Raw genomic sequence first — 20,325 nt, 5'->3', positions numbered from 1 at the left:
AGAGCTCTTTCTGAACAAAATGGCCTCTGTAGGACATATGTGTCCATAGAGACCTTTAAGAGACATTACCTTTTCATAATTCAGACACTGTTGCAGAAAGCAAAGCAAAATGTTGGATGGGTGGAAGAATGTTCCCCATCCCCCATGGACCAACAACACTGTCTTCACCACACCCCCCTCCCCCCCTTTGGGTCAACACCTCTGATAAAGAACACAGAGGACACCAAATGGGTCCAAGGACCTGACCCCTGTGGAGAAGTGGAATCGTCCACTGTAACAAATCCTCTTGTTCTGCTGGATGGAAACTTTCTCAGGATGAAGTCCTTAATGACTGTATTTCACATTTAAACTGACTTAACGTTTACTGTGTGATCTAAACTTGTAAATAAATCATGCTTTAGTTTAGTTTGCCTTAAGAACTGTGTTAGAAATGTGTTTATGTCATATTTAATGTACTTGCTAATGATGTGTGGGAGGGGCTTCCATTGTCTCCCACGTCTCAGCACTGTGCTCAGAATGTCAAATCTTCGAACGCTAAACTCTGAGCAAAGACCAGCGCCACAGACGGCTCTAAGGACCCAAAGATCTCTGAGGAGGCCTTGATCCACATCTGGGCCTTCTCTTGGACACATGAGACCTGAGAGTGGCTGAAACTTGCAGAGTGGCATTAAATTGAGGTTTCATCCAGATTATTTTAGAATTAATCAAAACTTACTTTTCACGTTGATCCCAGACATAGCTGGTGTAATTAATGTGTAATTACTTGCTTTGATATTTTTGTTTATTAAACTACACAAAATCATTCTGGTTTATAGACTTTTTATTGATCTTTTTTTTTTAGAGTTATAGTTTTCAGTCAATGGATAAAGTGCTCCCTTTTCAGAAAACGAGACTCGGTAGGTATTAATGTTTTGCTGAACAAGCTTCAGATTTTGCCCTTTTTAAATTAAAATCCGAACAATAACTACCTAAAATCCTAGTCCCAGAGAATATTGTCCATAACAAACACCATGTTCAAGCACAAGGGTGTCCATCAGTGCACGTGGCACCAGGACGCATACTTCCCAACTCTCTTGGAGATATTTATTTAAAAAAATAAAAATTGACCTTTTCTACTAGCCTTTACTTTGGTAGCAAAGGCGAGCGGGGGGGGGGAGCATACGGGGGACACGGGCGCCGCCATGTTTGTTGTGATTACGCTGCTGAGCGTTTCCATCCCAGAATTCAACGCAGGTCAAATTTAATCCGAAATCTACACCATGATAGTGAACGACATGAGCGTTAAGAAAGATAGCGGCGCCAATAAGGATAAATCGACTGATGAAAATAAATACCGGTTCTACAATACATGGTTTGTTTAATATAGAAATATACTATGAAGCGTAAAGTGGGACGAATATGCATCCGATGAGTCATGTGGCTCGCCTCATTAGTGTTATTTTCGGTTAATTCTGATAAAATTTGAAATCTCCCGCATAGGGGGGCAATCTCCCATTTTTTAATGTGTTATCTCCCCCCTGGGATGGTAAATAATTTGGGAAGTATGAGGACACCCTAGGCTGGAGATCAATTATCGGTTTCGTTGTCGTGTCATCTGACCTCCGGCCACGTGTCTTGGACACTCGGGTGAAGAGAGGAGCAGAGCTGTCAACTGATCACCACCTGGTGGTGAGTTGGATCCGCTGGCGGAGGAGGAAGCTGTGCAGACACAAGCGCATTGTGAGGGTCTGTTGAGAACGTCTTGCGGAGCCCTCTGTCAGTAGGGTCTTCAACTCACACCTTCGGAACAGCTTCTCCCATTTCTTGGGGGAGGCTGGGGACATTGAGTCAGAGCGGACCATTTTCGTGACCTCCATCGTCGATGCGGCTGCTCAGAGCTGTGGTCGCAAGGTCTCAGGTGCCTGCAGGTACGGTAACGCCCGAACCCGGTGGTGGACACCGGAAGGGATGTTGTCAGGCTGAAGAAGTAGGCCTATCAGGCCTCTTTGGCTTGTAGGACTCCTGAGGCCTTTGACAGGTATCGGCTGACCAGACGAGCCGCAGCTTGTGCTGTCGCTGAGAGGAGTTTGGAGAGATCATGGAGGAGGACTACTGGTTGCCCCCAAAGAAATTCTGGAAAACCGTCCGTCGCCTCAGAAGTGGGAAGCAGTGCTTCACCAACACCGTTTACGGTGCGGGTGGAGACATGCTGACCTCGACTGGGGATGTTGTCAGGACGGTGGAAGGAATACATTGAGAACCTCCGTAATCCCACTATCACATATTCCGAAGAGGAAGCAGACTGAAGACTCTGAGGCTGACTCGTCCATCGCCCAAGCTGAAGTCATTGAGGTTGTTGGCAGACTCCTTGGTGGCAGGGCTCCTGGGGTGGATGAGATCTGCCCTGAGTACCTAAAGTTTCTGGATGTTGTAGGACTGTCTTGGCTGACACATCAAAGTGTCTCTGGACTGGCAGACCGGAGTGGTCATCCCTCCGTTCAAGAAAGGGGACCGGAGGGTGTGTTCCAACTACAAAGGGATCACACTCCTCAGTAAGGTCTGTTCCAGGGTACTGGAGAGGAGAATACGACTGATAGTCGAACCTGCAGAGTGGTTTTTGTCCCGGTCGTGGAACACTGGACCAGCTCTATACCCTCCATCGGGTGCTCGAGGGTTTTTTGGGAGTTTGCCCAACCAGTCCACATGTGCTTTGTGGATCTGGAGAAGGCTTTCAACCGTGTCCCTCGGGGTGTCCTTTGGGGGGTGCTCTGGGGCTACGGGGTCCGGGGCCCTTTGCTCAGGGCTGTCCGGTCCCTGTATGACTGGAGCAGGAGCTGTGTACATTGGAGTAAGTCAGACCTGTTCCCAGTGCGTGTTGGATGCCAGGGCATCCCTTTGTCACAGGTTCTGTTTTTTGTTTTTATGGACAGAATTTCTAGGCGCAGTCAGGGGTCGGAGGGTTTGGGGACCACAGGATTTCATCTCTGCTGTTTGCAGACGATGTTGTCCTGATGGCTCCATCAAACCCGGACCTGCAACATGCACTGGGACGGTTTGAGCCGAGTGTGAAGCGGCTGGGATGAGAATCAGCTCCAAATCCGAGGCCATGGTTCTCAACCGGAAAAAGGTGTCTTGCCCTTTCCAGGTGGGTGGGGAGTCCTTGCCCCAAGTGGAGGAGTTCAAGTATCTCGGGGTCTTGTTCACGAGTGAGGGAAGAGGGAACGTTAGATTGACAGTTGGATCGGTGCAGCGGTCTGTTGTGGTGAAGAAGGAGCTGAGTCGAAAGGCAAAGCTCTCAATTTACCGGTCAATCTACATTCCCTCACCTATGGTCATGAGGTAATATTTTGAATAATTGGTTAAATCCAACTGAACTCTTTGCTTTGAAAACCACTGCAAATATGATGACGGTTCAAAACCATGAACCATTTGCTCAATATTCAAACCCATTTTGGGCTGTATTCAAAATCAGAGCGTATTAAAAAAAAAGTCAAAATATGTCCTGTTGAGTTGTGCTGTAGACCTTTAGTCGAACAATCGATCAATGGTGTCTTTGTCAAATTCATTTTGGGTTCTTTTGAAGGATTAATATTCACAACAACAGAAAAGAATAAACAAGTGAGATACTGTGAGATTTGGGAGTGAATTATGGGTTCATTCTGTCGTTTTTCATGTAAATACACTGGTCGTTTTCTATAAAAAAAAAAAAAAATATTTGCAATAGTGTGAACTCCTGTGATCTTGTGGTGTTGTCGTTCCACTTTGGGTTAAATACATGTTCTGTTAGCAAAATATATAAAATCAATGTTGTTTTTAAGATGGGCTGAATTTGAATATTAAGTTTATTGTTGATGGTAAAAAGTTCAAACCTCAACTAACACATTTAAACACATTTCTGTTGTATTGAAATAATATTGTCTGATTATCGTTATCAGGAATTAGATAAAGATTTTTGTCACTATTTTTGGCTTAGTCTTATCATAAAGATACTAAATAGTTTTGCCCGCTTTAATCGTGTCTACTGCACGGTTTTGGCCGTAGAGGTTTAGGTTTATAGTTTTACTTCCTGTTTGTAATTTATGACATCACACTAGTGAATTACCCAGCAACCACTTTTTGATTCGACAAATAGAAATATATGAGCGCTCCTTTATTTTGTTGAATTAACATTTATAGGGTGAAAAACAGTTGTTTTGTGTAAATTATACATCTACTCTGGCTGGACCCTAATGTGATGTCACTTCCTGTCATTTTCTATAGATTTGTTTGTACTTTTCCTTGCATATAGCCGCTCGATCGGTGTAAAACTATGGTTCATATGTACAACAGATACAGACACACCAAATAAAAACCTGTAACGTGCCCTTTGAACTAGGGACTGTTGAATGTGGTGTCGATGAGTCTCGCAGGCCTGTTTGAATAGAACGGTTTGGCGTCTTGATTGTGTGTTACAAAGTTGCGTGTCTCTCATGTAACGCGCCTGAGCAGACGTTCAGCCCAGCGCTTCCGTTTTGCAGCGTATAAGGAAGAAAACTGTCTGGATGTTGCCAGAGCCCATTATTATAACACTTTCCGAGCCGGGCCACGTGACAGATGATTGAACGCTTTTCTTTCAACACTGACGATTTCAGTTTGAGTTGAGTTTGTCTTATTAAAAGCAGACTGACTTTTAACACAAAAAATAGTCACATTTCTTTCTCCATTTTGCTAAAGGTGTGATTTTTGTTTGTCTCACTATTAAATCTGCAAGTGAAAAGTAACGTTAAGGCTCAATTATTGAAAAAAAAATGACAATCACAGTTATTAAAACCATAACTGTAATCACGATTATTCAAACAATTATTGGTTTTAGAGCAGGGATGTCAAATTTTACCGTTTTGATTAAATATCACGATTTAATGATTGATCACGATTATTGAGACTGTGACCAAACAACAGTGACAGTGAATTTCCCTGGGAGCGCCCCGGGTTTTTGCCTCTGTGACACAAGCGGTGTGCTTGGCCTGCCGATACCTGTCAACGGCCTTAGGAGTCCCATAAGCAGAAGAAACCTTATCCCTTACGCCATCCCGTACTTCCGGCGTCCACCACCAGATTCGGGGGTTGCCGCCTTCCTAGATTTTTAAAGATGAATATTCATTAAAAACCTATAAAGGGTTAATTTGAAAAAGTAAAAAGTGTGTATGATACCTGGAGACAAAAAGTACTAAAAAAAAACTTAGATTTGACTTTCTAGTTTACCTGATTTAGAAGCTATTAAATTGTATTATTATTATCTAATTAGGGTTGAATTGAAAAAAGTACAAGGTGTGCTTGATACCTAGAAATTAAACCTACTATAAAAGACAGTAGAAGCTATTGAAAGAATTCCTTGTTTTTTGAAGGTGAATATTCATAAACTGCCTGTCCTGATAACGAGACTGTGACTGGGGCTTAGCATCGGACCTCTTCTTGACTGGAAAACATCATAATGGCCAATGTGAAACCTGTGGAAAAGAAGAAACTGTCCCCCATGTTTTAATGGAGTGTAACAGGTTTGCAGTTCAGAGGAGATCACTTTTGTCCCACTTCTTTGATCTGGGGTTTAAATCTGTGTCAGTGAAGACTTTGCTTGTCCCCTCTTTGCATCAGCAGGTGTACAGAGCGTCATAACGGACTATCACCAGTGAGAGGCAGCAGTGCTCTGTGTGGTGCGTAGTCTGCCGGAAATACATTGTTACCTGCCTGGCTGGCCCCTTGAAGAGAGAGGGTGGCATTGTGGGTAGCCGGAAGTGTCTTGTTGTTTTTGGGTCTGTTTTTCGATGTTTTTTCGTCGCGCGCGTGTCTGCCACCGCTGATCCGCATGTCCTGCCTTCCGCTTCATGTAACCAAATAAAATCGTGTTGCAACGAGTACTATGCCTGCTCAGCCTCTGTACCACGGTTAGGAGTTTACTGGGCAGGGGAAGTATTAATAAATCCGGAGGTGGAAATAAATTTGGCCACGTCCCGGAAGGGACCTGCGCGCTAATGTATAGCTTACATAGAGATATCGTTCTACTGACGCGCGCAGATCTCTATTGGTGGTGCGGAGGCAAAGTGCTTCACCATGCATTATACGGCAAGAATGAAGGTCCTTGTGCCCTAGTATCTCTCATTGTGCAGGCAGTCGTGTTTCCCATGACAGCTAACGACATTTTGCAGTGGGCTGATTCTCCTGTCCGGATGGCAGAGAACCCACTGCGTCCCATGAGATCGGTAGGGAAATCCACTCCCTGGCTGAGTGAAGCTGACCCAACCTACGTCGATGCCATAGGAGTCCCACGGGGTGTACCAGACGAGTATAAAATCAGTAATCAAGTGGCCGCAGGATTTGAATCATTCTTTTGCCCGTGGTGTACTATAAATAAAAACGTTGATAGAATTAATTACATCCATTATAATATTCAGAAACTGGGTAATTTTTCCCAGGAAGGGTTCACTGCTGTACACGAGCAGCTAGCCGCTACCTCTCTGATGGCCTTCCAGAATCGTATAGCCTTGGACATGCTCTTGGCAGAGAAAGGCGGGATTTGCGCCATGATACGGGAGGTGCAATGTTGTACTTTTATACCGAATAACACACGCGAAGGGGGCCGTTTGACCCAGGTTGTTGACGGATTACGCACACTAAATAGAAAGATGAAAAAGCATTCGGGGGTAGACACATCCATGTGGGATTCATGGATGAATTATTTTGGTAAATGGAAAGGGTTAATGTTGTCTGTGATACTCTCCCTCGCCGTTTTCCTGGCCATCCTGGTCTTGTGTGGCTATGGCTGCATACCCTGTATCAAGACCCTCATGGTGTCTTACCCACCTGGTGGAACGAACGATCGACGGCTTTGTGGCTCAGGCAGGAGGAGGTCAGTATATGTTGATATGTTGGTGCCAAAGGAAGATGCTGTCCTCCCGGAGGAAGAGGAATGTTATCTACTCTAACCTTTCCCTTTGTCTAGTGTGCTGCGCTGTGCTTTATTTTTCAGAGTTGTCTGGTGAGCCGAACAATGGGAAAGTTTTGCAGTTCTGTAGTAGACATGTTTATATTGATGCACGGTTTTCTCACCAGTGATGGTTCTATGTGAATTATTTGATTATATATGGGTTCTGATTGTGATCTCCTTCAGATATCAACAGGGGGAATGAAGTATATTGATTATGCTACTATGTTTGTTACTTATGCTCATGTATCGCTTCATTCTTCTGCCCAGTCCAGATGAAGGGAGATCGGAGGGTCGGAAAAGAGTAGTGAGAGAGCAGAATAATCCTAAAGTAATCCTTCAATTTAAAACTGAGAGTGAGTTAGGAAAAATTGGAATCTTGGCGCTGTCAAGGGAGATAAAGAAGATATTGGGGGATGTAGCATTTGCCAGTGTTGAGAGATGGTAATCTACTGATTGTGTGTGATTCGGAGGCGCAGAAAAACTCAGCAATGCAGAAAAGTAGCATTGGAAAGATGGCTGTAAGTGAGTTTAAGGTTGTTGGAGAAAGGAAAGGAGCACGTGGAGTAGTCACAGGAATCCCCCTGGATGAAGATCTGGATAAGTTTAAAAACAGTTTGGGTGCAGGGGTGGATTCTGTTAAGAGATTGATGAGATGGAGTGATGGCCAAAGAATTCAGAGCATGTCGGTTTTATTGGAATTTAAAGATGTGCTTCCTGAGAGAGTGAAGGTCGGCTGTTTGAGTTTCCTGGTAAGAGAATATGTCCCTCCTCCACTCCGGTGCTACAAGTGTCAGCTTTATGGCCACATAGCAGCGGTGTATAGAGGGAAGCAGAAATGTTTAAAATGTGGAGGTGAACATAAGATTGAAGAATGTGAGGAAAATGCTCAGATTAAGTGCTGTAATTGTGGGGGACAGCACACTGCGACGTTTGGTGGATGTGAGGTAAGAAAGAAAGCTGTACAAATTGAAAAGGTAAAAATGTTGAATAACATCTCGTATGCAGAAGCTGCAACGAAGGTCCAAATACAGAAACGAGGAAACACTGCTGACACCAGTGTTGTTCCAAAAAGAGGAGGAACAAGTATAGTACTTGCTGTTGATGACTTGGTAGTATTTTTGTCTTATGTGATAAATTGCTCTGAACAAGTCAAACGTAAACCAGACAAAGCTAAGATGATAGTAGAGGGGGCGGAGAAATTCCTGGGTGCTAAAGGTATCTCTTGGGAGCTAATGAACAAAAGGTTAGAGGGGAACAGTAAGGCAGGAGGAGAAACAAGTGAGAAGACCTGATTATACTGCAGTGGAATGCCAGGAGTCTCATTGCAAATGGACAGGAATTTAAAGGATATGTACAAGATAGTAAGGTGAAACCGGATGTCATTTGTGTTCAAGAAACCTGGCTAAAGCCAACATTAGATTTTGTTATTAGAGGGTACGAGTGTGTTCGAAGGGATAGGCAAGGAGGAAATGGTGGAGGATGTGCAATATTTATCAGGAATGGGATCAGTATAGAGTTTTAAGTAAAGGGAAATAATTATAATTCATTGTGATAGAAGTGTGGGGGAGAGTTCTTCTATTAAGAGTGCTTTTTAAACTTCCTATAAGTTATCTATCCTTTTCCTCTGAATCTACCTGCGTTGCAACAACAAAATTTCCCCATGTGTGGACAAAAAAGGAATATCTTATCTCATCTTAAGCGTTTAACACTGGAGGGTCTGCAGGATTTTATGGTTCATCTTGAGGGCAAATCTACATGTTGTGGTGATTTTAATGCTCATAGTACGTTGTGGGCATAATGATGAGAATGGGTTGGTGATAGAGGATTTAATGGATATGAAGGGTCTTGTATGTTTGAATGACGGGAGTGGAACTAGATTTAATGCAAGGAATGGAACAGAATCAGCACATCATATTGCTGGGATGAGCACCTGGGTCGTTGATAAGGAGTGATCACTACCCAATAAAAACAGATAAGTTTTAATTATGAGAGTGCACGGAAGGAATAAGTAGGTGGTGTTTTAAAGGAATAGACTGGAATAAATTCAGGGTCATTTGTGAAAATGAAATGGAGAAAGTAAACGTGGATGTAAACTTCTTTGTGTCTTGCGATTGTGAGAGCAGCAAAGCAGACAATAAGGAAGAGCAAAGGTAAGCAAAACCGAAAGGAGAGTCTAAGGACAGAGGACCCTGGGACATCGTCCCTCGCCACCACAGACATTGTCTGACTCCCTCGCCACCACAGACATTGTCTGACTCCCTCGCCACCACAGACATTGTTGATTCATTTCTCCCTGTGGCCCTCAGAGGCAACTGTTGTTGTGATTTTGGGCCTTACAAAAAAAGAAAAAAAAAAAAAAAAGAAAAAAAAAAGAAAAGAAAGAAAGATTGTCCCTTGGTGGTCTGAAGAATGCACAAATGCCATTCGAGCGAGGAATAAAGCATTTAAAGTATTGAAAAGAAATGATTGTTTTCAAAATTATATTGATTATAAAAAGAAAATAGCAATGGTAAAAAGAACGGTAAAAGGAGAAAGAGTATTGGAGAGGTTACTGTGACACGCTTGGTAGACAATCATCGGTAGGTCAGGTTTGGGGAACAATTAAAAGAATGGCTGGTATTAATAAAAGTTTTAGTTACCCAGTGATGAAAAATGGAGAAGAAGTAGTTCTAGATAATGCAAATAAAGCTGAGTTGTTAGCTAGGCAATATGTAAAAGTTAATAGTCGGGAAAATCTGAGTGTAGAGGAAAAGAGAGCAAGAAGAAAGATTGTGGGAAATAACACCAATAGATTAGATGATATCAGTGACTATGATAGTGCAATTAATGTTGAATTTACAATGAAGGAACTCAATGACGCTTTAAATAAGTATGAAAAGATGAAGTTATTGTATGTTGAAGAACCTCAGTGGAAAAAGTAAAGCCTTAATTTTACAGTTGTATAATAAAGTGTGGATGGAGAATTCCTACCAGACCAGTAGAAGGAGGCAGTAATAGTACCAAATTGTAAACCAGGTAAGGATCCCAGCTTGGCAGTGAGCTATAGACCTAGAGCCTTGACATCGCATGTAGGGAAACTAATGGAAAAAATGATCAATGAAAGACTATGCTATATTTTGGAAAAAAATGAAATGATTAAAAGCCACCAGTCTGGATTTAGGAAAGGCAGGAGTACAATAGACCCAGCAGTTATTTTGGAGCATGAAATTAGAAAAGCCCAAGTGAATAAGGAGTGTGTTGTTGCAGTATTTTTTGACATTGAAAAAGCTGATGATATGATGTGGAGGGAGGGGCTAATTATAAGGTTGCATCAGATGGGAATAAGAGGCAAGATGTTAGGATGGGTTAGGAATTTTTTGGTAGGAATATTTCAGTGCGTGTGGGGAAAGATTTTAGCTCAAAGTATGACATCAAAAATGGTACGCCACAGGGGAGTGTAGTGGGCCCGGTGCTGTTTTCTATTATGAATAATGAAATATTTTGTAATGTGGAAGGCCCTATAGGGGTCTCTCTTTTTGCAGATGATGGAGTAATGTGGAAGAGAGGTAGAAATATTGAATATACTGGGGGGAAATTGCAACAAGCCAAACATAAAGTGGAAACATGGACAATTAAGTGGGGATTTAGATTTTCTGTAAATAAGACAAAAACAATGTTTTTTACGAGTGTGAGTTTAAGTATTTGGGGTTGTGGTTTGACACTATATTGACATGGGGAGTGCATATAAGTAAAACAGTAGAGAAGTGTAAAAAAGTTGTAAACATTATGAGGTGCTTGAGAGGACGGGAGTGGGGACGGGAGTGGGGAGCTAGCCGGAAATGCCTGAAGGTAATATATATGGCTCTGATCAGATCATCGATTGACTATGGGTGTATTGTATATTGCTCAGCTTCAAGGAGTAATCTAAAAAAATTAGATATAGTTCAGAACCAAGCTTTAAGAGTGTGTTGTGGGGCGATGAGGTCAACTCCAGTAGATGCACTCCAAGTTGAAAAGGGGGAGATGCCTCTAGATAGCAGAAGAGAGCAGATGATTCTAACATATTGGGTTAATTTACAAGGACATAGTGTAAGCCACCCAGGACTAAATGTACTAAAACCATGTCAGGAAAAAGAAAAAGCACAGTTCACCAGCTTTGGGTGGATAGGAGAGAGTGAAGCTCAAATAAATAGGAATTAACCAGCTGAACGTGAGCCCGACAGTTCCAAACTCTAATGTCCCTCCATGGTTTCTGAAAGAGCCTGGGGTAGATCTGAGTTTGTTGAGAAGAAAGAAATGTAGTAGTGTTAATGTGAACTTTACCATTATTATTAGTATTATTTGTCTTATACCTGCTACTTTTATTTCTATTATTAGGCCCGAGAACCACAAGCTGGCGAGAGGCCTATTAATCTCGTAAGGCCGTGCGAAGCACGGCTGCGAAAGTGCACACGTAGTGCGCACGAAATCGAGCGCGAAGCACTCGCCCACTTCCAAACACTCACTAACGCACTCCTTCACTCATGCACGCCCCGTGCATACTAATTAGTAGTAGGAAAATGGAACATTACCGTTGTAAACGGGCGAAGCCCGTGCAAAAGTGCGCACTAAACGCGGTCGTCATCCCCATATAAAGCACTCATTTGCGCTAAGTACCTCACGAATACGTTCCCCATCTCTTGCATGTTCCGTGCATTTAAGCATGTAATGCAAAAATTTAACATTATTACTGTATAGAGGGCAAAAAACACAAAGTGGGCGGAGCCCACTCAAAATCAACGAAAGTACCCGTCAGTGACCAGGGACCCACACCATGAGGTAGGAAAGCGCGAGCGCTTTCCGAAAATGTATAGTTTATGATATTTGAAAAATGGGAAACATTGTTTTCGCATCGGAATATTATTCTTTCTTCTTCTTCTTCTTCTTCTTCTTCTTCTTCTCGGGACCAACCCCCCTATTTTTCACCCAGTGAACATTGATGAAAAGTCACAAAAATTTGCACACCTCTAAAAATCGTGCCTCTCTACATTCTGGCTATTTCCCTTTTCTAAAATAAAAAAATTGGCGCGTCAGCGCCCCCAAATGTACCAAAAATGCATTGAGAGATGGGAAATGACCCAAAAAAAATCTGATCGTAGAATCATGAAATTTGGCGCAGAGGTAGATGGTGACAAGAGAAGTAAAAACTATTACTGCGGCAACGCCGTCCGCCCAACCAAATGTCGGCCATATTGCTTCAAAAATGGCTAAACATGACTTCGGAGTTTTTCCAAACGTCGTACTTTTACGAACTCCTCCCAGGGCGTTGGCCCTAAAAAGCTGAAATTTGGTGAAAATGCTACTGAGGAGTGGGACATCAAAAGCTATCCAAATGACATTGACCCTGTCACGGTCTCTGTGCGGCGAAGCCGCAAACTGTAGCAAGAATTTCAGAAATCTCCAAAATTTTACATTTCTGCCGTTTGCGCAGATAAAGTCCGAATTGCGTCAAATTAGAATCAGTTGTTAAACTCTTTGCCCTAAACCTACTAGAAGTGAAATAAATCAATTTGGAGCCACAGCGCCCCCTACAGATTTCATATGGAGGTTAAATATTTAGTTTTGCGAAATTATATGAAATTTGACACACAACTCAATTTTGGCCCCATCAAAAAAGTCAATGAGACCCATGTCATAATTGTTATGGCGTTGCCGTAACGATGACCGAAACCTTCCATGTTATTCCAATGGGGAAATCGCCAGAACATGTTTACACTTTAGACTTTCACAAACTCCTCTTAGGGCGTCAGCCCTATTAACCTGAAATTTGGTGAGACTCATCTTCAGGGGTGGACCATCAAAAGTTATCCACATTTTTATTCTAAGAGTCACGGTGTCTGTGCGGCAAAGCTGCACATTTTGCCAAGAATTCAAAATAAAATTGCTTTTTGATGGTAAAACAAAGGGGAGAAGATGTGACAGCGTCACAGATTCAGCAGTAGGCGTAATAAAAGGACAATTGGGGCGCGTTAGCGCCCCCTCCTCTTGCGGCGTGGCGGCAGCGTGGCGAGGGCCGATCATTGCCGCTTGCGGCTATATTTATTATTATTATTATTATTATTATTATTTTATCTTTATTTTTATTTTTCTTCCCTCCATTCCCTATTAAGATATGAGAGGACCTGTTTACAAGGTTTTGTTAAAATAGTTTTTGTTTATAAGAGTTCTTCTATTAAGAGTGTTTTTTTTAACTTCCTATAAGTTATCTGTCCTTTCCCCCTGTATCTACTGTGTTGTAACACCCACATTTCCCCATGTGTGGACATTAAAGGCATATCTTATCTTATCTTGCCTCAAAGGCCGGTTTTTCTATATTATACAAACGAGAGCAGAGGGGAGAACAAGAGAGTGGAGCAGTAAGAGCCGCAGAGAGGAGGACGTTCTGACGTGTCTGAGGTTGGGACACACAGGGCTGAATGACACCCTCAGAATAATAGGGAAACATTGAACAGGGGAGTGCGAGCGCTGCAGAGTCCAAGAGACAGTGGAGCATGTCATTATTCATTGCCCGAAATATCAACAGCAAAGACAAATTGTGAGAGAGAGTATGTGAACATGGGATTAGATTTAGTATCAAGGAATGATTGCTGAACATCTCACAAGAGGTTATAGTAAAGGTACTCCTTATGTACCTTAAGTCAACAGGATCAATGGGGAGGATTTAAGGACTGTTGGGGCCTTCCCAACCCACACTCCATACCGGCCGGTGGCGGTAATGGTGGTGGCACCTTTAGTTGCGTGCCAACTGCTGATAAACAATACTAGAAGAAGAAGAAGTACTTCCGTGAGTTAGGCGTGTATGATCTAGTGCCTGCCATGCTGCTGGACTCGCTGCTTAAACCCGCGACCTACAACGACTCCAACTCAACATAGCCGAAGGTGAGTGAAGAATGACATAATATTTGTAAAGGAATGTGTTTCCTTCACTTATATCCGGCGTTTAGGCCATAGTTTTAACTTGTTTGTGACGTTAGCTAGTCGGCTAACGCTAGTCGGCTAACGCTAGTCGGCTAACGCTAGTCGGCTAACGCTACAAACGTAAAACAACAACACTAATGAAGTGAACTCTTTTTATCGGTTCGGCTGGATGTGAAGTGAATTACTGAGAGTGTGTTTCTACTATTATTTTACATGTTTATTGCTTTTTATGAAAGATATACACGTTTTTACCGTTGTCCCAGCAACAATACATAGCTTCACGCTGACGTCGTCATCCGGGTCACTTGACCTAGTAACGGGGGCATTCAGTTTGCGAGGGGGAAACAACACCATAACTACCGCGTGTCACGTGGTTACGCAGAGCATTTGGAGCATCAGTGATTTGAACATCCCAAAACTGAGCAACTTTTTGAGATTGATCAGAATGACAGTTAGCTTACTCGGTATCAAGGTTTTGTGAGGGGGCAGTGACCCGGATGTTGTGACGTCATCTGAAGCTATGTATCGTCTCAGTAGAAGTGCATGTGACACACTGAATGGACAGTCCACTCTCGATGCACTTGGACAGATCCTTCTTCTTCAAAGACAGAGAAGTCTCCTCGGGGGTCTTTCGTGTTCCTGTAAATGAATAAATCTTGTAAATGATTCATCAACTTAACTGCATTGATGACATCAGTAATAAGCCCTCACTTCCTCTGTTGTGCTGCAGTCTTTGTTTAGTGCAACGCGTACATCCATGGATTTGCTCTTCCATGACAGATGTAACCTAAAGCATTGTTTATTATTTTCTGATCGGATGTTGCATCCCGATCAGTGATCGGATATACATTTTACTCTTACTAGTTTGATCAGCGTTATACATTTCAAGCTTATTATTAGTCTCTCTCCTCCGTATAACACATGAATGGATCATGACATTTTACTGCCCACACTTTACGGCAGTTAACTTGCATCATGGATCAATCATCTGCATGTCCAGGGAATTTCGCGGACACCACACAGCAGAGAGCATCTTAACAGATTAAGGAAAAAATGCTCAATAACTGGGGCATCGACAAGCAACGGGTCGGTGTAATTTTGCGTGACAAGCGCTGCTAATATGAAGAAAGCTATGTGTGAGACGGGAGTGCGGAGTGTGCGCTGCGTCGCACATTCTGGCCATCTCTGCGTACAGAACTTGCTTTCCCAACACGGCGTGATAGACACCGTGGCTACTGCGAGGATGAGTGTAGGTCGCTTCAAACACTGGCCCCTGGCCTACTCTCGACTCGACAACAGATGGATTTCATCAAGAAAAACATACGTTTTATTATTTAAGCCCAAGAGTATTAAGAGTGCAGTTCTGAAAAGCACATTATGGCCTTACTTTATGACACTGTTGCAATTTTAATACACTTTGTTTATTTGTTTACATGCTTCTGGGGATTTTAAGTTGAGCTGCTTTTTTATTTAATTCAAATTCTGCACTATTGTTTCTTATTCAAGCTACCTCAAAAAAGGTGCACTGTTAAAGTGTTAAAAAATAAAATAAAAACTGCGACAACCTGCATTTGTGCATTTAAAAAAAAAAGTTACTGTACTAGGGAAAGAAATCCCGCACACTGTCTTACTTGCGGATAAAAATGTATTGGTAAAGAGGCAACGTTTCGGCAACTGGGCCTTCGTCAGGCAAATGGGTAACTGAGGATGGGACAGAGGTTTAAATAGGAGTGGCCTAAAAAATAGGAGTGGCCAATCACAGATGTTAAAGGTCCCATAACATGCAAAATCGACTTTTCAGAGCTTTTAACCTTCTTACATTGCTATTTGTGCTTCATATTTGTCCAGAGTGTTTTTTTGATTGATTCCCGCAGTGTTTAGCTATATTACAGACTATCTCCTTTCCACAAATCTCCAAACTGACGGGCGGTGGGGCAAGACCGCGTCATAAGGGCAAGCACGCGTCATTAGCCCCCCTCACCCCCCGCCTGCCGCCTCCCGCCCCCTTCCCCCCGGCTCCGCGCTGCTGTCTCCCTTCAAGCTCATTCCGGAGTTTTTCTGCTTCGATTTACGAGGAAACACGGCTCAAAGAGGCCCAAAACGTCATTAATGATATCGCACTCTTTACTCTTATCACAATGGTGAAGGTTTATGTGGCACTTGATGCAGCAACCGGGAAAATAAACGGAGAGAAGTTCTATCCGATACGAAAAACCAGGAAATAAGAGCGCGATGGACATAAGACTTTTTTATCCATCTCTATCTCTATAGATAGATAGATAGATAGATAGATAGATAGATGGATAGATTCTCACTCATTCGCGCGGAGCTGCGCAGCGCGGAGCAGACAGCTGTGGGGCTACGTCACGGGTGGGCGGGGCACACACGCTCTCTGAGACTACGTCACGGGTTGGGCGGGGGAGCCAAATCGCTCTTCGCAAGGTTGGGGGCGAATATCAAACCAAGCCGTTTGCATTTCCGGGTTGGTGAGGGGGTCCAAGGTCTGGGTGATATTTCTTAACTATTCTGTTAAGGCTGTTGCACAACCCTTATTATTACCAATTATTATTACCAATTATACACTAGACTACACTAGACTACGAAACGTGAAAAAAAGCATGTTATGGCACCTTTAACCCCAAACGATAAACGATAGACAAATAGTGACACCTCATGATGAATTACACATACGTCAAAAATAGTATTAATCACTATTTTTTGAAGGCCCAGTTGCCGAAACGTTGTCTCTTTACCAATACATTTTTATTTGCAAGTAAGACAGTGCGCAGGATTTCTATTATTATTATTATTATTATTATTATTATTATTATTATTATTATTATTATTTTATATATATATATATAATTCCACAAATGTTCCCAATCATTGTGTTCACACTTGCTATCACAGGCAACACAACACCGCTCTGTGACGAGTTCTTGCTGGTTTGCTCACGGCAACAAACCACACTTTTTTGTAGCTGCTGTGAACAGCTGCAAGTTCCCCGAGTTGATCTGGCGCTGTACTCACACCACGTTTGTGAAATATGTTTGCTCATGTAACAGTTATATGATTAAATCCCACGGGCGCATACATGGATGCGCCCGTGGGTAAAACAAAACTAATCAAATGTGTGGTGATTTTCATAGCTTACGATGCCCACAAATGTTTTTTTCCCAGCAGCTTTTGAGTTTGCTCTCACAATTTGACATTCTCGAAACATACGGCCAGTAAATATGCAATAAAATGTTTAACGTCTGGTTTTCATTATTTTGAAATCCAGGTCGAGTTACCGGAAACACACATTTTTTTCTTCTTATGAAGTTCTCTCAGGTGTGAACTGTTGCCCAGTCAAGTGACCCAAACTGCCATTTTTAGAGCCAATTACCTTCCCAGGAATGTTGTGTAGAAGCATTGCGACTCCTGCTGACCAATTTGTTCCATAACTAAAATATATTTTGTCTCCCCAACATTTTTCATCAGTGTTTTTGGTGTGTGTCTCTTGAAGAAGAAAATGATGTGCTTTGGTTTTAGTCGAGTCTCTCAAACCCCGAGCATTGAGAGACGCCTGCCGTGTGGGGCGGGCTGCGGCCTCATGAGTTTGAGTCCGGCTTTCACCTGTTTGCTGCATGTCGTTCCCCAGTCTCATTCCCATTTCCCACTGCACTGTCCTGTCAAAGCCTACAGTCCAAAAAAAACTCTGGAAAAAAAAGTACTCAGAATGTGAAATACAAAGGATCAAACATGACTCTCCCACTTTACCCTCATTCACACAAACACATTTAATTGTTAAATTAAATCAATGTGTTACATTCATTAAATGTTGAATGTAAACATGTTTGAATGACAGAGCTCTGGCTAGACTTGTTTGATGCTGTCGGTCCTCACCCAAAGCCAGAGCCTGTTATACTGTCCACATTCTTATAGAAACAGTAAAGTTCTGTTCGTTTCATAACTCACTGAAGCTTGTGAAAATGACTTATTTTTTTCCATTACAACACCACTCTCAATGGTGATAAGGAATTGACAAAAGTATAAGTTATTTATTTAACCCTATTATTACTTAACATCTTCTTTTTCTGTGTTCATGGCAGATCTAAAAGTCCATCAGAAGAATGGGGTTCACCCTTTGACCAGTGTGGAAAGACATGGAGCTGTTCTTCTGCGCTCAAGAAACACTACAGAACTCACACAGGAGAAAAACCATACGAGTGTGACCAGTGTGGAAACAGTTTTCCTACAGCAAGAGCTCTCAAAATACACACTAGTATCCACACTGGAGAGAAACCTTACAGCTGTGATGTTTGTGAGAAGACATTTTCAAGCTCAAGCTACTTAAAAAAACACATGAGAATCCACACTGGAGAGAAACCTTACAGCTGTGATGTTTGTCAGAAGACATTTTCAAGCTCAAGCTACTTAAAAAAACACATGAGAATCCACACTGGAGAGAAACCTTACAGCTGTGATGTTTGTCAGAAGACATTTTCAAGCTCAAGCTACTTAAAAAAACACATGAGATTCCACACTGGAGAGAAACCTTACAGCTGTGATGTTTGTCAGAAGACATTTTCAAGCTCAAGCAACTTAACATCACACATGAGAGTCCACACTGGAGAAAAACCTTACAGCTGTGATGTTTGTGAGACGGCATTTTCATACTTGTGCAGCTTAATAAAACACATGAGAGTCCACACTGGAGATAAATCTTACAGCTGTGATGTTTGTGAGAAGGCATTTTCATGCTCAAGCCACTTAACATCACACATGAGAGTCCACACTGGAGAGAAACCTTACAGTTGTGATGTTTGTGAGACGGCATTTTCCCAGTCAAGCAGCTTAACATCACACATGAGAATCCACACTGGAGAGAAACCTTACAGTTGTGATGTTTGTCAGAAGACATTTTCATGCTCAAGCAGCTTAACATCACACATGAGAATCCACACTGGAGAGAAACCTTACAGTTGTGATGTTTGTGAGACGGCATTTTCATGCTCAAGCAGCTTAACATCACACATGAGAATCCACACTGGAGAGAAATCTTACAGCTGTGATGTTTGTCAGAAGACATTTTCAAGCTCAAGCAGCTTAATAAAACACATGAGAGTCCACACTGGAGAGAAACCTTACAGCTGTAATGTTTGTCAGAAGACATTTTCAAGCTCAAGCAGCTTAATAAAACACATGAGAGTCCACACTGGAGATAAACCTTACAGCTGTGATTTTTGTGAGAAGGCATTTTCAAGCTCAAGTCACTTAACATCACACATGAGAGTCCACACTGGAGAAAAACCTTACAGCTGTGATGTTTGTGAGAAGGCATTTTCAAGCTCAAGCTGCTTAAAAAAACACATGAGAGTCCACACTGGAGAGAAACCTTTTAAGTGTGACCAGTGTGAAAAGGCTTTTAGAACATCACCTGAGCTCTCGAATCACTACACAACCCACACAGGAATAACACTAAATGAGTGTGACCAGTGTGGAAACAGTTTTTCTACAGCAAGCGCTCTCAAAAGTCACACCAGAATCCACACTGGAGAGAAACCTTACAGCTGTGATGTTTGTGAGACGGCATTTTCCCAGTCAAGCAGCTTAATAACACACATGAGAATCCACACTGGAGAAAAACCTTACAGCTGTGATGTTTGTGAGAAGGCATTTTCAAGCTCAAGCAACTTAACATCACACATGAGAATCCACACTGGAGAGAAACCTTACAGCTGTGATGTTTGTCAGAAGGCATTTTTCCAGTCAGGCAACTTAACATCACACATGAGAGTCCACACTGGAGAGAAACCTTACAGCTGTGATGTTTGTCAGAAGGCATTTTTCCACTCAGGCAGCTTAATAAAACACATGAGAGTCCACACTGTTGAAAAGCCTTAGGCCTAAGGCTTTTATCAGATGCATGTGTTTTCATATCAAACGCCTGCTAATGTTCATGTTTTACCATAAATGAGCTCATCATCTGGACACTGTTTTTTTTTCCCAACTCCTTCAAGAGTCATTCTCAATATGTGGATGTAGTCTGAGAATGCAAATATTTACTCTACTCTATGAAGGGTGTTTACAATTTCACTTGAGATTACTCTCCTTTGTATCCTAACTGTAAAGGGCTATCAAAACCCTTTTGTTAGCTGATGTTAGCTCCCTCATCACTGAGTACCTGATTAGCGTCAGAATGGACAGGGCTTTTCCCGCCCCATGGCTTCAAGACACTATTGTATGCGACCGGTATGTTTAACGTTAAATTTCTATTCAAAGAGCTCTTTCTGAACAAAATGGCCTCTGTAGGACATATGTGTCCATAGAGACCTTTAAGAGACATTACCTTTTCATAATTAAGACACTGTTGCAGAAAGCAAAGCAAAATGTTGGATGGGTGGAAGAATGTTCCCCATCCCCCCATTGACCAACAACACTGTCTTCACCACACCCCCCTCCCC

At 42.3% G+C, this 20,325-nt stretch overlaps 1 protein-coding gene across 1 annotated transcript; it reads left to right on the top strand.

Moving 5' to 3' along the window:
* Window positions 1–1,861: 1,861 nt before the first annotated feature.
* Window positions 1,862–19,765, top strand: LOC140357025 (uncharacterized). Its single transcript, XM_072442001.1, has 7 exons — window positions 1,862–1,907; window positions 2,439–2,497; window positions 6,123–6,317; window positions 6,429–6,548; window positions 7,411–7,689; window positions 9,059–9,090; window positions 17,971–19,765. The coding sequence occupies exons 1-7, from the start codon at window positions 1,862–1,864 to the stop codon at window positions 19,763–19,765; spliced, it is 2,526 nt and encodes an 841-aa protein (XP_072298102.1).
* The last annotated feature ends 560 nt before the right edge of the window (window positions 19,766–20,325 follow it).

This window comes from Eucyclogobius newberryi, unplaced genomic scaffold (genome assembly GCF_026437365.1).
Source record: "Eucyclogobius newberryi isolate DKJ021-1_F unplaced genomic scaffold, fEucNew1.0.hap1 SCAF_121, whole genome shotgun sequence".
NCBI classification, from domain to species: domain Eukaryota; kingdom Metazoa; phylum Chordata; class Actinopteri; order Gobiiformes; family Gobiidae; genus Eucyclogobius; species Eucyclogobius newberryi.
Note: the sequence above shows the minus strand (reverse complement) of the source record. Positions and strands in the feature narration are given on the sequence as shown.